The sequence below is a fragment of the Cricetulus griseus genome, chromosome 8 (assembly GCF_003668045.3).
Source record: "Cricetulus griseus strain 17A/GY chromosome 8, alternate assembly CriGri-PICRH-1.0, whole genome shotgun sequence".
In the NCBI taxonomy this organism is placed as follows: domain Eukaryota; kingdom Metazoa; phylum Chordata; class Mammalia; order Rodentia; family Cricetidae; genus Cricetulus; species Cricetulus griseus.
In genome coordinates this window covers 29,957,955-29,974,571 of record NC_048601.1, presented here as the reverse complement: position 1 = coordinate 29,974,571, position 16,617 = coordinate 29,957,955, and the positions used below count along the sequence as shown (strand labels likewise).

General features: G+C 47.7%; 1 protein-coding gene across 3 annotated transcripts in view; it reads right to left on the bottom strand.

The window, feature by feature from the left end:
* The window catches only part of Vgll4 (vestigial like family member 4), a 60,890-nt gene that overhangs the window by 8,837 nt on the left and 35,436 nt on the right, over positions 1 to 16,617 (bottom strand). The window contains exon 1 of one of the 3 annotated variants that reach the window (XM_027429141.2): positions 5,599 to 5,805. The exons of the other annotated variants lie outside the window; for them this stretch is intronic. Within the exon in view, the coding sequence (XP_027284942.1) occupies positions 5,599 to 5,612 (14 nt within the window). The 5' untranslated portion in view covers positions 5,613 to 5,805. Of the gene's footprint in view, positions 1 to 5,598; positions 5,806 to 16,617 lie in introns of those variants that run through there. 3 annotated transcript variants of the gene reach the window in all.

Genomic DNA, 16,617 nt, shown 5'->3' with positions numbered 1-16,617 from the left:
CAGTTCAGGGTCACCCAACCACTCCTGTAACAGGAGGTAACTGCCAGGCAGAACAGCCTAAGAAGAACTACATGATCCCTGCCACCCTTCTGGTGAGGACTAGGACTTGTCCCCACAACTGAGCCCAGGGCTTCTAAGTCATCACTCAAGTCATGAAAGAACCTGTTTGTGTCATGATGTCCCAGCCACCACCACCCGTCTCCCCTGGCCCCTCCAGCAGCCCAGGTTGTGCTTGTATCCCATGAGAACATTCCCAGCAGTTACTCCCCCCTCTGCACCCCCCTATATCCCCAGAAAGCCACACACTCTATCTACAATGATATGAAATAATCAAGGTGGCTCAGGCTCAGTGTCTCAGGAGTGGTCCCACTCACAAGCCCAGCTCTCCCAGTTTACCCCAGCTAGGCCTCACACTTGTGCTCACTCTGACTCCAGCCCCAGCTCCCCAGACCAGAACTGTCCGCATGTGTTTTAAATCATTAGCTGAGACAACAGAAAGAAACGGAAGCCTGAGAATCAGGTCTGCCATGAGACTGGGGGTGGAGCACAGTGCTCTCTGCATGTTAGCCAAGCAAGAACTGGTCCACCTGTGGCCACAAACCCCCAAGGACTACACACAAACAGGCCAAGAACCCATGTGCACGGCAAGCACAGTTTACAGAGCCTGGAGCTCACGTGCTGCACACATGCATGCTCAGATGCTAATGAATGGAGATGCTGCTGAGATTAATAAACGTTCATTGGAGATGCCTGCTGCTCCTGGGTGTACAGCTGTTTTCGTCATTATGCAGTCCCTCAATGAATGATACTAAAAAGTACAACCACTATCGTGTTTTTGGCATTAAGCAGTCCTCAAACTAGAGAGGGATGGAAAGCATCAGGCTCTTCCTGCTAAAGCCCAGCCGCCACATCTGCCATGGGCAGAAACCTCAGACCACTCCCTCTCCACCCAGGGACAGGCGCCACTGGGCTGGCATTTATATTGTTACTCTTTGTTACTGAGATGAAGACTGGCGGATAGGGTGAAGGAAGAGGCCACGAACATGCCAGTAGTCCAGCACCAGCTCCCTGCAGACCCACCTGCAAGTCCACCTTCCCTCTGCCTTCCTCTCCCACTCCCAGTTTCCCAGGACAAGCCTTCCTAGAGTCAGAGAAGGAGTGTGCAAGACTAGAGCTCCCAAAGCCCCTTAGGAGGGCCTGGAGAAGACCAGGAGAAAAGACGCAGTCCCTCCAGCCACCAGGAGTGACCAAACAGGACAGGACAAGTTGGTGTCTTGCACAGTACCAGGTACAGTTTTATGAACAACTGACTTTCAAAAAGCAAGCCCATTCTTAAGAGAACTCCTCAACATCAGAGGAGTTCAAGAGGCTGGGCAGACAGGGCAGTACTTGGATCAGGGCTCCTGGAGAAACTCCAAGAGGGTAATCCTCAGTCACAAATCCACCAAAAAGGAAAGATCTGAACACACTGCACTCCCGCCCCTGTTCTGCTGCCACAAGGTCTTTCAGAGCTTCCTGCTAAATCTTGGGAAGGTTCCCTCCTAGTTTTTCCTCCACACTTTTGCAAAAATCACGGCCTGCAAAGCCCAAACTTTCTCAACGCCCCAGTATCTTCACTTGCTAGCAAGTTCTTCTGGTCACCAGCAACATAAAACAAGACTTGGAACTTTCAAAGAAAGAATCAACTGGAATGAAACTGACATTTCTTGGAAATGCAAGGAGTTTACCAATCTTTAAAGAAAGGAAAAATGAGGCGGACCCAGGGCGGTGCATGTACTCGGCAGCCACAGGAATGGCGACACAGATACTTAGACACTTGTTGGGACACAGCTTCCTTCCTCGGGCAAGCCACTCAATAGAGGAAAGCTTCAGCACAAAGCCTGCCTTCTAATGAGCGGCAAGTGTCTTCAGAGGCCATGTCATAGAGCCACGTCTTCCTTTTGGAAAAACTCGGGGAACTTTACTCCGTCTTCCAGCTACCAGAAAAGTCTTTCCCTGCCTGACTTGGCAGAACTCGGCAACTAACCCCAGCCTCTTCAAATTACTCCAGTGCCAGACAATCAGCAGCATCACACACACACCATGAGTCGTGCCTCACACTGAACATCACTGCACAGGAGCGCAGGGACCCAAGCACCTTGGGAAAAGCTGGTAATCAGCACAGTGATAATCTCTGACCTGAAGACCCAGGCATGTGTGATAGATGAAAACAAGACTGGATTACATCAGGCCTGTAGCAATGTGACCCATTGGAAACTGAGGTCTTGGGCTCAGTTCCCAGCACCTACGTGGTGGCTCACAGCTGTCTGTAACTCCAGTTCCAGGGTCTCTGACACCCTCTTCTGGCCTCTGTGGGCAATACACCCATGTAATGCACATACAGATATGCAAGTAAAACACCCACACACATGAAATAAAAATAACGTAATCTAAAAAGAAAGGTGGGGTCACGTGTAAAACGTTTCTTTCAATTCAGCTCTATCTATAACTCCCTCTGGAGCAGACCCCCTGCATTCCCACACGTGTGTTATCCACATGGCTGCACACCCACATCCTGCACAGGGGGCCAGCACCCTGCAGCTGGTGGTGACAGGTTCCAAATTACTTCATGAAGTCTTTCATGCATTGACTCAACACCGAGTACAAACCAGAAAGGATGTCTTTCTTCAAGTCACCTATAACCCTGACTGACCTTGAAAATTACAAACAGCAACCAAAAGCAAGCCACTAAATTACCATAGAGCATGAACCTTAGGCATTGAGAATCTACAGCAATGAGATATGCACCTGAGAGACAATCTTTGGACACCTACCATGGTTTCTATATATCAGTATCAGTAAAGGGCCCAAAGGCCCTTCCATCTGGAGTAAATAGACTCTCAGGGTTTAGAGACACGGTTGTCTCCAAGCACCTGGTCTGTCCTTGCTGAACTCCATTTTCCAAAAATAGGGGAAGGGAGACTTGTAGAAATAAGCTTTAAATTACTTTAAGGAGACTTGTAGAAATAAGCTTTAAATTACTTTAAGGAAAGATGGTTTTTGAGAATTATCCTAGTGCTTGGAAACACTACAGTATGCTAGCAACTGGATGGGCTAATTACAGCTCAGTCTCCTCCATTCTTGGAAGTTCCCCGTAGACACAGAGGCCATCACTGAAGAACTACTTCATGTCTCTCCAGGTCACTAAACTGCCCTTCCAGACTTCCGTTCAGGATCTTGCTATGTAGCCCAAGCTGGCTTCCTATCTGAGATTCTCCTGCCTCAATGTCCCTTAATTCTCTCTCCCCTGAGCTGTGTGCTTTTCTTTCCCTGGTGGTTGCTGACATTTAAGAGCAATGTCCTGGCTGTTACAACCTACTCAGTCTAAACTCTGGAGCCCCGAAGAGGGAAGAAAATGAACACGGAATAAAATGACCCAACTTTCTGCTCATCACTGATGTGACATTTGAGCTAAACCTGTGTAGAAAATTCTAAGCCCTCATCTGTCCACTCTTTTAAGAGCTTCCAAAAGCCAGATGGCCATGGTTCCTCTTACAAACACATTCAACTTAAGTCACTGCCCCCGGAGTATTCTGACTTCACCTGTAGATGACAGGCTTCAACAACAGACAGCTGGCTCTCCATCCCCCATCAGTGTTCTTCAATTGAACCAAAGTCCACCACCACTAACCCCATGGTTTATTTCTGTGTTGTGGTAAGGGACGCTATCATTTAATGCTTTTTTTAGATTTTGTGTTATGAGTGTATAAGATTTTATTTATTTTTGTGTATGGCTGTTTTCTTGCACAAGATGGTGTGGAATCCCCTAAAACTGGAGTTACAGGTGGTGGTTAACTACTATGTAAGTGCTGGGAACTGAACTCTGGTCCTCTGCAAGAGCAGTTAGGGCCATCTTTCAGCCCCTACAATACCATATTTAAGTATGTTGTTCAGTAGCAGTAAGTGCATTCACATAGCTATGTAATATATAATATGTTACCACTACACACCTCCATGAATCTCTACTGTCCCCACTAAACACTAACCCCCAGTCAGACCACATTCCCTCTAGATGAGCCAACCTATTCATCCTCCGTACCAGAGTCCTTGTATAAGTTGACTCATGCACAGTCATTGCTTTGACCCTGGCTTATTTCATTTAGCGTGAATCCATCATGGTTCATCCATGTGTTGGTATGTGCCAGAATGTCTTGCCTCTTTAAGGCTGAATCTATTCACTGCAACACAGAGACCCATGCTTTTCAACACTCACCCACTGACGGGCATTTTCCTGTGCTGTTTCCAGCTCTTGGCTATATGAACAGAGCCATTGTGAGTGTTGGTGTACAAACAGGAACTAGTACACCCTATTTTCAATTATTCTGTGTAAATTCCCAGAAGAGGAGCTATTGGATCATAGGGTGATTCGTAGTCTTTGTCCTTATTCTGACAAACTGGGCGGTGGTAGTTCACGCCCTTAATCCCAGCACTCAGAGGCAGAGGCAGGTGGATCTCTGAGTTGGAGGCCAGGACTACACAGAGAAACCCTGTCTCCAAGGAAAAAAAAAGTTCTGAAAAATCACCAGTAGTTTATCAGGTTGTGTCTCTAGAGCATGTCATTTGCCACCCTATTACAGAGAAACCAAAGAAAGATTGCCAGGAGCACAGAACTGATAAGCCTTCTAAAAAACAGCCCACCTCAGTTGTGAGAGCAGTACTCACACAACACTGTGAACATGACACACAAAAGTTAAGGCACGCCCTCCTCCTCCACCAGAATACAAGACAGTGTGGAGCTGTGATCAGCTGTGAGATTCTGGGAGACTCACAGTCACATAGCTGTGGTTCTCATTTCTCACTATGAGCCCATAACAATTGCTTCAAGTCTTCCAAGGGTGGCTAAAGTTAACAGTAATAGCTACCACTTGTGTGGCAGCAGCGTGTGGTGGGCCCAACTCCTCAGTGTGTCTGCACCATTCCATGCAACAAGGGCACTCACTCCAACCTGCTAGTCCCTTGGCCTGGTGCAGCTTAACTGGGCAGGGGGCAGGTTTCAGAGGAGGTGTGGAGGGAGCTTATTGGGCTGCTGTGCAAGTTCCCCAGAGCTGGAACAAAAGCATTTTCTATCAGGCCGCAGAGGTCGAGAGGTCGATGCTGAGGATGAGTGCCAGGGGAACCTAAGTGGCAAGTCCAGAGGGAAGCTGCCCCACCTTCCAGACTTTCGCCAAGTGCTTTAATTTCTCCATATCTTCTGTTAAGAATAAACTTGAGAGCAGAAGCGTGAGGCTGAGGAAGAGGAACAGGGTCTCTAGCAGCTGTTCCCCTCCAACTAGACCCTGTCAGGTGACAGCAGCACCTGAACCTGGACTCCTTAACTCTGCCAGCTCCCTCCACACCCCATTCCCCTGACTGTCCCCTCAGGGGTCTGGTGGCTACATGGCTCAGCTCGGAACAAGGTGCTGGACGGCCAGGAGACAGGGACAGGAGGAACGTCCCTGCTGTGCCCATCAGTCCTGTCTCCCCCAGCTTAAATTAATTACAGCTGAAAATACAGCACTGCCATCTGCTTTGAAAACGGCAGGATAAGGGAATAAAATGAAAGGGGGTTTTGGTACTAACCTCACTTTAATCATTGCCAAGGAGCATGAAGACAGCCCAGCGTCCTCCCACAAGAAAGCCTGGGGCCTCACAAACTTGGCAGACACGGCGGGCGCGCGCCCCGTCAGAATAAGAGTCCCCAGGAGGAGGGTGTGAGGTGCGGGGCCGCCTGCCCCGCGCTGCAGGGGAAGCTTCCTGCGGGCCTGGGAGAGGCTGGGAACTCCTGGGAGGCGTTATTTACAGAGTGCCGCCTGCCAAGAATGTTGCATGCATCGCTGCAGTTCCATTTTCAGAGAAAACAGATCTGCTGTCAGAATTACAGCAAGCCACTTCCTCTTTCTTTGTTTCCCTACCTTCCATAACATCAGGCTTTTAGCAAACTCTACAACTTGGCCAAAGGAAATGCTGGCAGGAAGGGGCAAGGCAGGAGGGAGGGGACAGGCCTGCAGTTCAGCTTCTGTGGGTCCTCGTGCCCTCCTCACAGACCCCACTTTGAGAGGCTGTTCTGTTAGAAGCGCTGAAGGTCAGCATTGCAGACATGACTAGCTAGAGTGAGCACATCGTCTCATCCGATCTGCAGATTTATGAACCTGATCCCCGGCCTGCGGCCTCAGTTACTAGAGGAGTCAAGGCTCCTTTAGATCCAAAGGAGGCTTGCTTGCAACATGCATGGGCCTGCTAGCTGTTTTCACACAGCAATATAACTGCATTTATATCAAGCAAGCCTTCATAAGTAGACCTATAGCACAGAAGAGGAAAGCACCCCAATGAAAGAGCATTTCTTGTGGGAGGAAAACACACTAAAAAGAGAAAAGGGGAAAAAGATGCAAAGGCTGCCTTCCAACCCTACCAACTGTCACTGTCTATAGCAACCGTGTCCATAACACTACATCTCAGGAGTGTAACTTTCTAGTAAATGCTGCGTCCATCAAGCCCCAGGGAACATCTGGTAAAATGGTTAAATAATAATAATTCCATTTTTTATTTTAGAATTTACTAGTGATACATGCTCCTGGCTCGGCTCTGCGGGGAAAGGTCCTGGAAGGGGAAAAAGCAACGGGAGACAGTCAGGGAGGCCTCAGAATGCAGACTACCCTTTCTGCTGAGTGAGGCAGCCCTTCTAGCCACTCAGCTCCACTCCAGTCACACCACCCCACCTCTCCACTGAGGGCTAAACCCCTCCAGCTCCCAATGCCTCTAATTCAGGAGACTATCAAAAAAAAAAAAAAAAAAAAAAGAGCCTAGATAAACAGGCCAGTGAAGTTCATACAAATAAGGTCCCTTCATTTCATAAGGTACATGTACTGAACAGTCACCATTGCCCCATCCTAGCCATGTGTTATGGGTATTATCCAACACAGGTCAGTCCTTTCTAGAACACGTTTAGAAGACTTTCCTGCTAAAGAAAAAAATCTAGTGAATGATCCAACCACTTCCAAAGAAAACCAGTGTGTTGGGGGAGGGGAGGGGGGGCATGTATGCCAGCAGACGTCAACCTCCAGTGTCATTCATCATGGAGCATCCACCTTGGGGTTTGTTTTTTGCTGCTGTCATTGTTTTTTAAAAAATAGTCTCTTAGGGGCTTGAAACTCAGGCCAAGTAGGCTGTGCTGACTGGCCAGGGAGCACCAGGGATCTGCCACCCCAGCACTGGGGTTTATAGCATGTGCCCCCAACCACTTTTTCATGTGGTTCTGGGGATGGAAGACCTCAAGTGTGCATGCTTGTGGGGCAAACACTTCAGTGACTGAGCTATCACCCCAGCCTGAAAGATCTTTCTTTTACATACACCATAAATATTTGAAAGACTTCAGAAGAAGTCTTGCCAGATCGCCAGTCACAGAATACACGTGGCTAGCAAGCACTCCTGCAGAACTACAGCGCTCTGTGTGCAAATGCTAAGTCCCACAGTTTAAATAAATGAGAATACTGGGGAGATGCAGGGAAAAGGTAGGTACACACAGGTTATCAGACACCAAATGGGTACCATCCAAACCACAAATTCCACTTTCAGAAAAATGGGATACGAGATGTGAACAGGATGGAGACACCAAGGAGGGCCTGCAAAGCCCAAACTTTCTCAACGCCCCAGTATCTTCACTTGCTAGCAAGTTCTTCTGGTCACCAGCAACATAAAACAAGACTTGGAACTTTCAAAGAAAGAATCAACTGGAATGAAACTGACATTTCTTGGAAATGCAAGGAGTTTACCAATCTTTAAAGAAAGGAAAAATGAGGCGGACCCAGGGCATCTCGGGAGACATGCCTCTGGCCCTGCTGGCTCCAAGCACTTGGGAGCACACCCACCCATGCAAATTACAGCCCCATGAAAGAGCAGTGACAAACAAGCTTGAAGTCCTGAGACCATGCAAAGGCTGTAGCTCGGGCTGTAGCCCAGAATGAATGAAGTCCTTCGTTCAATCATCAGCATATAAACCAGGTATGGTAGTGAACCTGTCATCCCAGCACCAGAGAGATGAAGGCAGAAAGATCAGAAGTCATCCTTGGCAACAGAGTGCCTTTGAGGCCAGTTTGTACTCAAAACAACAACAACCATTTCAGTTGCGTATCAAATGTGCTGCTGCTGCTGCTGGAAACTCAAGATCCCTGCTACACACATGAGAACATTTCCCCCAATACAAACATGTACACATTTTTAGTTTTCAGTCTACAGAATCCACCTGTGGGTTGGGGTGTAGCTCAGAGCACTTGCCTACTGGGTCCCAACTCCAGCACTTCAGGGACAAAGAGAGAAATGTGTGTGTGGGAAGGGTGGTAACCCGAGCTTCAAATGAACTATCAACAAGTAAACAACTGGCAATCACAGGAAAACAATCTATTTTGGCTGAGTTAGGAAGAAAAAGAAACCTTTGTCATGAATAAATAAAAGCACTGGGATTTTGTTTGTTTATTATTTTGTTGAGTTAAACTGCCTAACTAGTTGGCTGGAAATAGTAGCCTCTGGAGTACTGGTCAAACTATGAAAAAGAGAGCCACCTTAAGGCAGAGGTGGCCTGTTGAGTTTACCCTGGCATCTCAGCCAGTGTGACCTCTGAACCTGCTGTCTCCTTCAATATCCCTTCCTTTGACTTTCCCTCATGCCCTCTTTGAGAGCTCAGCCTCCCCCACATGGCAACCACACACGAGTCCTAACTAAATCCCTCCTTTATTTGTCTGTCTTATAGAGAGGGCCTTCCACTTCCCCATCGTGTGAAGGGAGGGTGCATTCTGTAGAAACTGTACTCTGGGCAGTGAAGTTTGCTCTCTTCCTAGGCTGGTACTATCTTCCCAGGCACCTGCATACCCTAGCACCCAGATCAACCCTAACAGCATCGTTAGGGAGCTAAAATCCTTAGCTTACAATGGGTTGATCAGGACAGCACTCCACCATCAGAGGGGACACAGTGTCACCTTCGTGTTGACAGACAAGCAGCCCCCGCCATTAGTTCAACTGAGAGTTCATGGGTGCCAACCCTCCAGGACAATTCCTGGGTCCCCTAGTACCAAAAACCTGCCACCAAACCCTCTCTAAAACAACTCTCCTATATAAAAATCTCTAAAGAAACATGTTTGTAACTGCATCCTGCCCTAAAAATACCAATTAATCTAAACAAAGGGAAAAAGAAGAAGCATTAGAAAGAACTAAAAGAAAAATAAGGCAAGAGTCCTGGCTGCTCGGAGGCCGGGGCAGAAGCATCGAGAATTTTAGGCCAGTAGATGATATCGAGACACAAGCTGCCTGTAGAAGGTGGCACTGATAGTGAAGGCTTTGGTAGATCAAAGGAAACAAAGATGCCGGGATGTGGGGCAGTTACCAGCGAGAACCCAGAGAAGGTGCCATTCACAGCCTGCTCCCAGGGAAGCCTCTTGGTGATTCAGGGCAGTGAATGCTCTCCAAAATGTATAAAGTGTTGCTGTGGGGGGTGGGGGAAGGGTAAAGGATGCTCCCACCAGAGCCGGCTGGGTATGATTGGGAAGCCAATGTACAAAGACATCATGGGCCATGGTTTCAAATGATGATGGTCGTCACAAGTGAAAACAGGGCCATCCCGTGTCTTGCCTGACTTATGTCAGAGTTGCTTGACAATACATGCTTAGCTGCCCTGAAGGTGAGGGACAGACGATGGAGATTTCCATGAATTCTTTTAAAATTTAACCACAGCGTTTCCATGAAAGTCCAGGGAGGTGCTTACTGAGAAAGGAGTTTGTTGCAACAGGCTCCTCCATCCTTGAAGGTCACCCAAGGAGTGTAGTCTAGGAGACACGGCCATGAACAAATCCAGCGGTGTCCCACACACAAGGCTCTGGAAAAAGACCTGTCAACAGAGCTCAGCTTGGCTCTTAATCCTTTCACCAAGGTGCAGCCATGATAGAGGGACAGCTCCTGTTGTCATCTGCCCTACTCACAGTTCTGCCTAGAAACAAACGACCAAGAATGACACAGAGCAGGAGAGTAGGGAGGTGGGCTGTGACTGACACGGTCCTGGGCTGGCACTCAGAAGCACACCAACACAGTGCATACCAGAAAGTGGAACCCTGGATAGAGGGGTTGGTGGTAAATGTGAAGGACACATGTGGGTACAGACCTGCTTATTTTCCCAAGATGAGAGTGTTTACTCAAAAAAAAAAAACCAAAAAAAAAAAAAAAAAAAAACCAAAAAAAAAAAAAAAAAAAAACAGTGGACAGTGATGGCTAAAAGAAACCCTGTCTCAAAAAAAAAAAAAAAAAAGAGAGAGATTAAAAAAAATAATGTATTTGCCTACTTGCCTGTATGTATTTGAACCTTGTGTGTGCATGGTACCCACAGAGGCCAGAGGGAGTATCAGATCCCACAGTGTGGGTTCGTGGAATTGAACCCTGGTCCTCTAGAAGAGTAGTCAGTGCTCTTAATGACTCAGTCATCTCTCCAGTCTACATATACTGTCCCTTTTCTTCTTTTTCTTTTTATCCGAGGTGGAGTCTGAGTGTGCTGCTGGTTTGGAACTCCTGGACCACCCCAGCAATTCTCCTGCCTCAGTTTCTCAAGTGCCTGGCTTCGAATCTGCCCCAGTGCCACCCAGAGACATATCCAGCCTCCTCCAGCAGTGATACTGACACTCACGTCACCATATTCAATGCCTCGTTTCCAGGTGCCTCACATGCCCTACAGGGACTGGTGCCAGTCGAAGAAAAAAATGTAAATAGAAGGATGAAAAAAGGGCACTTCATTCCCATTCACACAGTAAACTGGGAAGGCGCATTCCTCTGAGTTGACACCAAGATAAGACTGCTTGATATCAGGCAGGCCCATGACTTAGGTCCAAGGGGTTCCTGGGGTTCCTGTTCTGGAAGATGGGTTACAGGGCAGTGATAGTGGACTCTTTGTCACAGCCTGGAAGTGAGCACCATGGCTGCAGAACACAAGGGAACACTCTCGGAAATGCTACCTAAGACATTACATGTCTAAAAATCCTCCTCCTCCTCCTCCTCCTCCTCCTCCTCCTCCTCCTCCTCCTCCCCCCTTCATCTTTTTTGAGATAGGGTTTTACTACCTTGCCTTGAACTCACAAAGGTCTACTTACCTCTACCTCTGGAGTGGTGGAATTAAAAGCTTGTGCCATGAAAGCCCAGCTTGTAAAATCCATCTCCATCAAAAGGAAGAGAGCTTCAAGGTCTCTTATTCCTTTCTTATTCCAGGGGTGACTTGCCCCAAGAGTATCTGCTACTGCACTAGGTACAGAGCTTTTGACTGAACAAGGGAAGCCAGCCCTGGCATAGAAGGGCTATCAGAGAAGGGACAGAGAGAGGTACACAGTGACAGCAACAATATCCTATGAAGACCATTGATTCACCATGGGGGAGAGGCTTCTGAATGGCTTAGGCCTGCAGGCGAGGTCCTGAGCCCCAGGACAGGCTGCAGCCCAGGGACACAGGGATTTCCCATAGCTGACCAGGAGCCACAGAGACAAACACTTCAGAAGCTTGACCCAGAAAGGATGTCTGTGTGGAAAGGGGGTCTTCAATGTGACCCAGGAGGGTGCTTCCATGGAAAAGAGTCAGCACACTATGTCAACAGAATATAGCGATGAGCTCAACCTGGAGATGAGGGCAGGAGGCAGGAGATGACTTCTGAGTCAGACAGAAAGCTCTTTATCAACCATGAACATGGAGGAATGAGACGCGGTGAAATTCCTACATGGGGTGTATATGCAAAAGGAGGCAGATGGTGTGAACAGTGGGTCTCACCATTGATAACAATATGGGAATCTCCTACATAGAGTAGCAATGTAACCCACAACAAGAAGGACAGAGCCTGGAAGCACAGAGATAACAAATGCCACAGGCCGCACTATCTGGGCCAGATCCATGCTGAAACCAGATTATGATATGGGGAGGGAGTGCCCCGAAGGGGGATGAATACCCTGCTCCAGAGTCTGCTTTAGCTCTCAGGGAAATGGATTAGTTCTCAAGAGCCTCTGTCTTCTGCTTCCCCTTCTCTTCTCACCCTGACACAGCACAAAGCCCTCTATAGAAGCAGCCAAAAATCTTAGACTTCTGTCTCTGGAGCAGGAAGCTACATAAACTTCTTTTTATTGTAAATTAAACAGCTTTAGGTGTGCCACAGCAGTAGAGCCTCTTGACAAATTCTGGGTAGCCATGCATGGTGACACACACCTTTAATCCTAGCACGTGGGAGGTAGAGGCAGGCGGTTCGAAGCCAGCCCAATCTTCATAGTGAGTTCCAGGACAGCTAAAGCTACATTATAGTGAGATCCTGTCTCCAAAAACCAAACAAACAAAACAGGAAGGAAGGAAGGAAGGAAGGAAGGAAGGAAGGAAGGAAGGAAGGAAGGAAGGAAGGAAGACAGCAAAGATCCTGGGAAGAGTGGCCCCAAAGTAGGAAGGGGACCAAAGGAAGCAAAAGAGGGGTCATAGGAGGGTCAGTCAAAAGAGAGGAAGTCAAGTCACACACAGCATGGAATTTTAAGTGTCCCCCAGATCTGCTACCTAGTTGGTCCCTCATGAATGTAAGAAGGGAAATTTCAATGAACTTGCTGAACTTGTGAGCAGAGCATGGGGGGAGGCGCACCTGGCCTAGCTCCCTCAATCTCTCGCCCCTCATCACTGCCAGTTCCCAGGGTTAAAGGTGGCACTCAGTAGCCCTGCATCTGCCACTTCATTTTAACCATTAAGCTTTGAGGGTCTGAAAGTTTACAACAGAATTCTGAAATCAATGCTCATTTTGTCAGGCAGTGTCTCTTAAGAGACGCTATGTTCCACCGTGGTTCAACAAGGGATCTAAACAACAGATGGTAAATGACAGCTGTTCTTTACTTGCAGTCCCTGGAGGCCTAAGACCAGTGTGCAAGATGGCTGACAACTCATGGCAGCTTGCAGTCCTCTTCTGAGTCCTCATTCAGAAAGAGGGAACAGTGCTGTGGTCTCTTCTTACCAGGGTACTAACCCCACCCGAACAGGGCTCACCCTCCTGGTCTCATCTAACCATATCAGCTCCAAAGACCATCACATTGGAGGGTGGGGCTTAAACACAGGAATTTTGAAGGAACAAAATACATTCAAAAACAGATCTCAGCACTGGGTCCAATCTGGAACCTGACAAGTTACGAAGACATACCTCTGTGTGTCCAACAGCTCTAACAACAGATAACCTCTACAAGGGTTGAACCCCTGAGCTTGCTGACCTAATGGACCAACTGACTACAACACCACCCAGTTCTGAAACCACCTCTGTGAGGGTCCGTTAGCTTCCCACCCTCCCTTCTTTTGCTAAAGATGACTGCTGCTACGTAGCCCAGGTTGGCCATAAATTCTCTAATCCCGTTTTGGCTTCCCAAGTGCTGGGATTACAGGTGTGCACCACTGTGCCTGGCATCCTTGTGCCATCTCTTAGGCCTCTTCAAGGGAGGCCAGAAGAAGCCTAAGCAGCAGGAGAAGAACAGAGAGACCCCACTTCTCTGCAGCTTACACTGAGTACGCTTGAGACAATATGAAGAAATCTGAGAATGAAGTGTTTCAGCCCAACAACACAGCAAAGCAGGAGATGAGCACTGTGCCGGCTCAAATATAAACACCAGAGCTCCACCAGCCTCCTCCTGTCCCATGAAGCAAAGCAGGGAGATCCTAGGAGAGGAGGTGCCCATCAACCCACACCGAGGCCAACCCCTCAGCAGTTTCTTTATCTTTCCTCTTTCCTCAGTTGGATCTTTCAGAGACCTAAGAGAACAGCACTTTATTTCAGGACAGGCCAGCTTTGTGTTCCAGTAAGAAGAGTCTATGAACCAAGCAATGCCCAGATTAACTGTCTGTGTTCCAAACAGCTGTGATCTGTGTCCCCAGCCAAGCACAGCCTCAGGGTCTGAGGAGAAAAACCAAAGCTCAGTGCTGTTCTGTTCCCTCTCATTTTGAATAAATGTCTTTTACTTAACCCATCAATCTAAACTCAGTCCTGTTTTATGATTTTTCTGTGTCCCTTTAGAACGTAACCCTGTGCATGCTTCTGGCAAGTCCTTCTTCCCCAAGGTTGTGACCCACTTCTATAACCCCCAGGACACAGGTTACAGCCACTAAGCTGGCCTCCTGTCCCTACACAGCCTGGAACGGACTCAGATGATACTGCCTTTGTTCTGTCCTCTGGCTCCTAACACCCTTGGCATTTCTTCATTTAGTGTGTTATGTGCTATTCAGCCAGAAAAATGCCAGGAGCAAGATGGTGACCTGCCTGAGCAGCTCTCTGTGGAGACTCTTAAGGCAGAGGCGATGCCTGCTGGGGAAAAGGCTGATGTCAGCTCTCCAGCACAGCTCCCTGCTAGGATAAGGCGGCCTTTGTTTTCAGCTCAACTGTGAAAATGAGAAAATGCCTCCAGCCTGACAAACAAGGAACCCACACAACCCAGGTCAGGCCTGTGACCTTTACTTAAAGGTACCACACTTCATTAGCAAAGGCTGTCCGCAGAACCCAGGGGAGTGTGGTTACAATCACCCAGGTCACTGTTAAAAATCAGCTACGTGTCCAGCATAGTTCAGGCCAGTTCCCAGCTCTTGCTGAAGTGTGAAAGGCACAGTTAATCTTGGACAAAGCAGCTCTGAGATTACACTTCTCTGTCAAACACATGTAAGTGGGAGGGGATTTAAACAAAGAAAATCCCAATTTAGCAGTATCTTAGTTTCTGACTTACTGTTTAGGGTAACTGAGATTGAGGCTGTAAAATAGCCCCTTAAATCTCCAGGACACTCCCAGGGATACTGGTCAGACTACATAAAGCACAGGACAACATGAGCATGGCTGTGACCCATTTCAAGTATGGACATCCAGGGAAGCTATGGCAAAGGGATAAGACACACAATTTGAAAGGTTCCATGAAGAAGCCTTTGATTAACAATTCATTTAAAAAATTAATTACATTTATTATTTGTTTATAAATAACATTTATGTGCCTGCACATACACACATGAAATAAAGGAATCTTCTTAGACACTTAAAGCAAATGGTACATGCCTTTAATCCCAGAACTCAAAAAGAGGCAGAGGCAGAGGCAGAGGCAGAGGCAGAGGCAGAGGCAGAGGCAGAGGCAGAGGCAGAGGCAGAGGCAGAGGCAGAGGCAGGCAGATCTCTGTTGAGTTCCAGGCCAGTCTGGTGGTCTACAGAGCTAGTTCTAGGACAGCCAGGGCTACAAAGAGAAACCCTATGAGTGTGTGGAAGTGGGGGGGGGGGGCTCATTTTATTTTGTTTTATTTTATGAGACAGGGTCTGAAGAATTCCAGGCTGGCATTGAATTCACTATATAACCAAGCATGACCTTGAACTTCCAGGGATTATAAGCATACAGCATGTCTGGGGAGAGAACCCATGGCTTCATTAGCAGTAGGCAAGCACCCTACCAACTGAACTATGTCACCTTCCAGCACATTAAAACAGATTGTAAGATACTTTGTTTTAAATCTTTGAATCAAAGGTTACTACTGGTTTGTCCTATTAATTTAAAATTCAGTTAGAAATTTTAAGTAAGAATTTAAATAATTAAAAATGTGCTTTCCTGGATTATAGAAAACGCTGTCTGGGACTGGGGGTGCGGCTCCAGTCTGGCAGGCATAAATAAGGCTCTGAGCTCCAGTCTCAGAACTGCAAACTGACTTTTTTTTTTTCTTTTTAAAGAAAAACAGGACATGGAGATGGTTTGGTGGGTAAAGTGCTTGGTCTCAGGCATGAGGACCAGAGTTTGGATCCCCGTACCCACATAAAAAAACTGGGAGTAGCAATCTGTGCCTACAACCTCAGTTCTGGGGAAGCAGAGGCAGAAGGATTCCTTGAGCTTGCTGGCCAGCCAATGTAGCCAACTGGTAAGGCTCCAGGTTCAGTGAGAGACTCTGCAAAGAAACAGAGGGAGGGAGGGAAGAGAAAGAGAGAAGAACCCTCTTGTTCCTTGTTTGTTCTTACAAGATTCTTTTCCATCCAAAGATGCAATTTCGGGCTTGTATGCAAGCAGCTAGAGGGACAGCCTCTCTCTTTCCACAGTCCCTGCAAGGACCATCCCTGGACAATGAGTACTGTTCATTTCTGCCAGCCCCTCAGTACCACATGCCCCTCCTACATATGCTAAATGAACAGTTGTCACCCCTCAACCTCAAAGTAGCGGCAATTATGTTTTGATGTACTGAAACTTAAGACTGTCTAAAAGTACAACTGAGACTCAAGCATGTGCCATCGGTACCACTCACTGTAAGGCTGTTTCTAGGGGTGGTGGGTGGGAAAGTCTGTTGTGTGGGAAAGCCTGTCACTACTATCACCAGAGGGGGGCCCTCAACCAAGTTACAGAGGCCCCATGCTGATGTCTGAAAAGGGGAACAGAAGGAACACTGACATTCCAGAACAAGGTTCATACCCATGGAATGGCTGTGGGTGGCACACAGTAAGCACTCAATGGCTACTGCCACAGAGAAGCCTTCTCTAGCAGTGGCCATCGTGCTCAGTGACAGGATGTCCATGCCCTCAACAGTGCACCTCAGCACACCAGCTGTCCCTTGCTGGCTCACTGCTTCTCT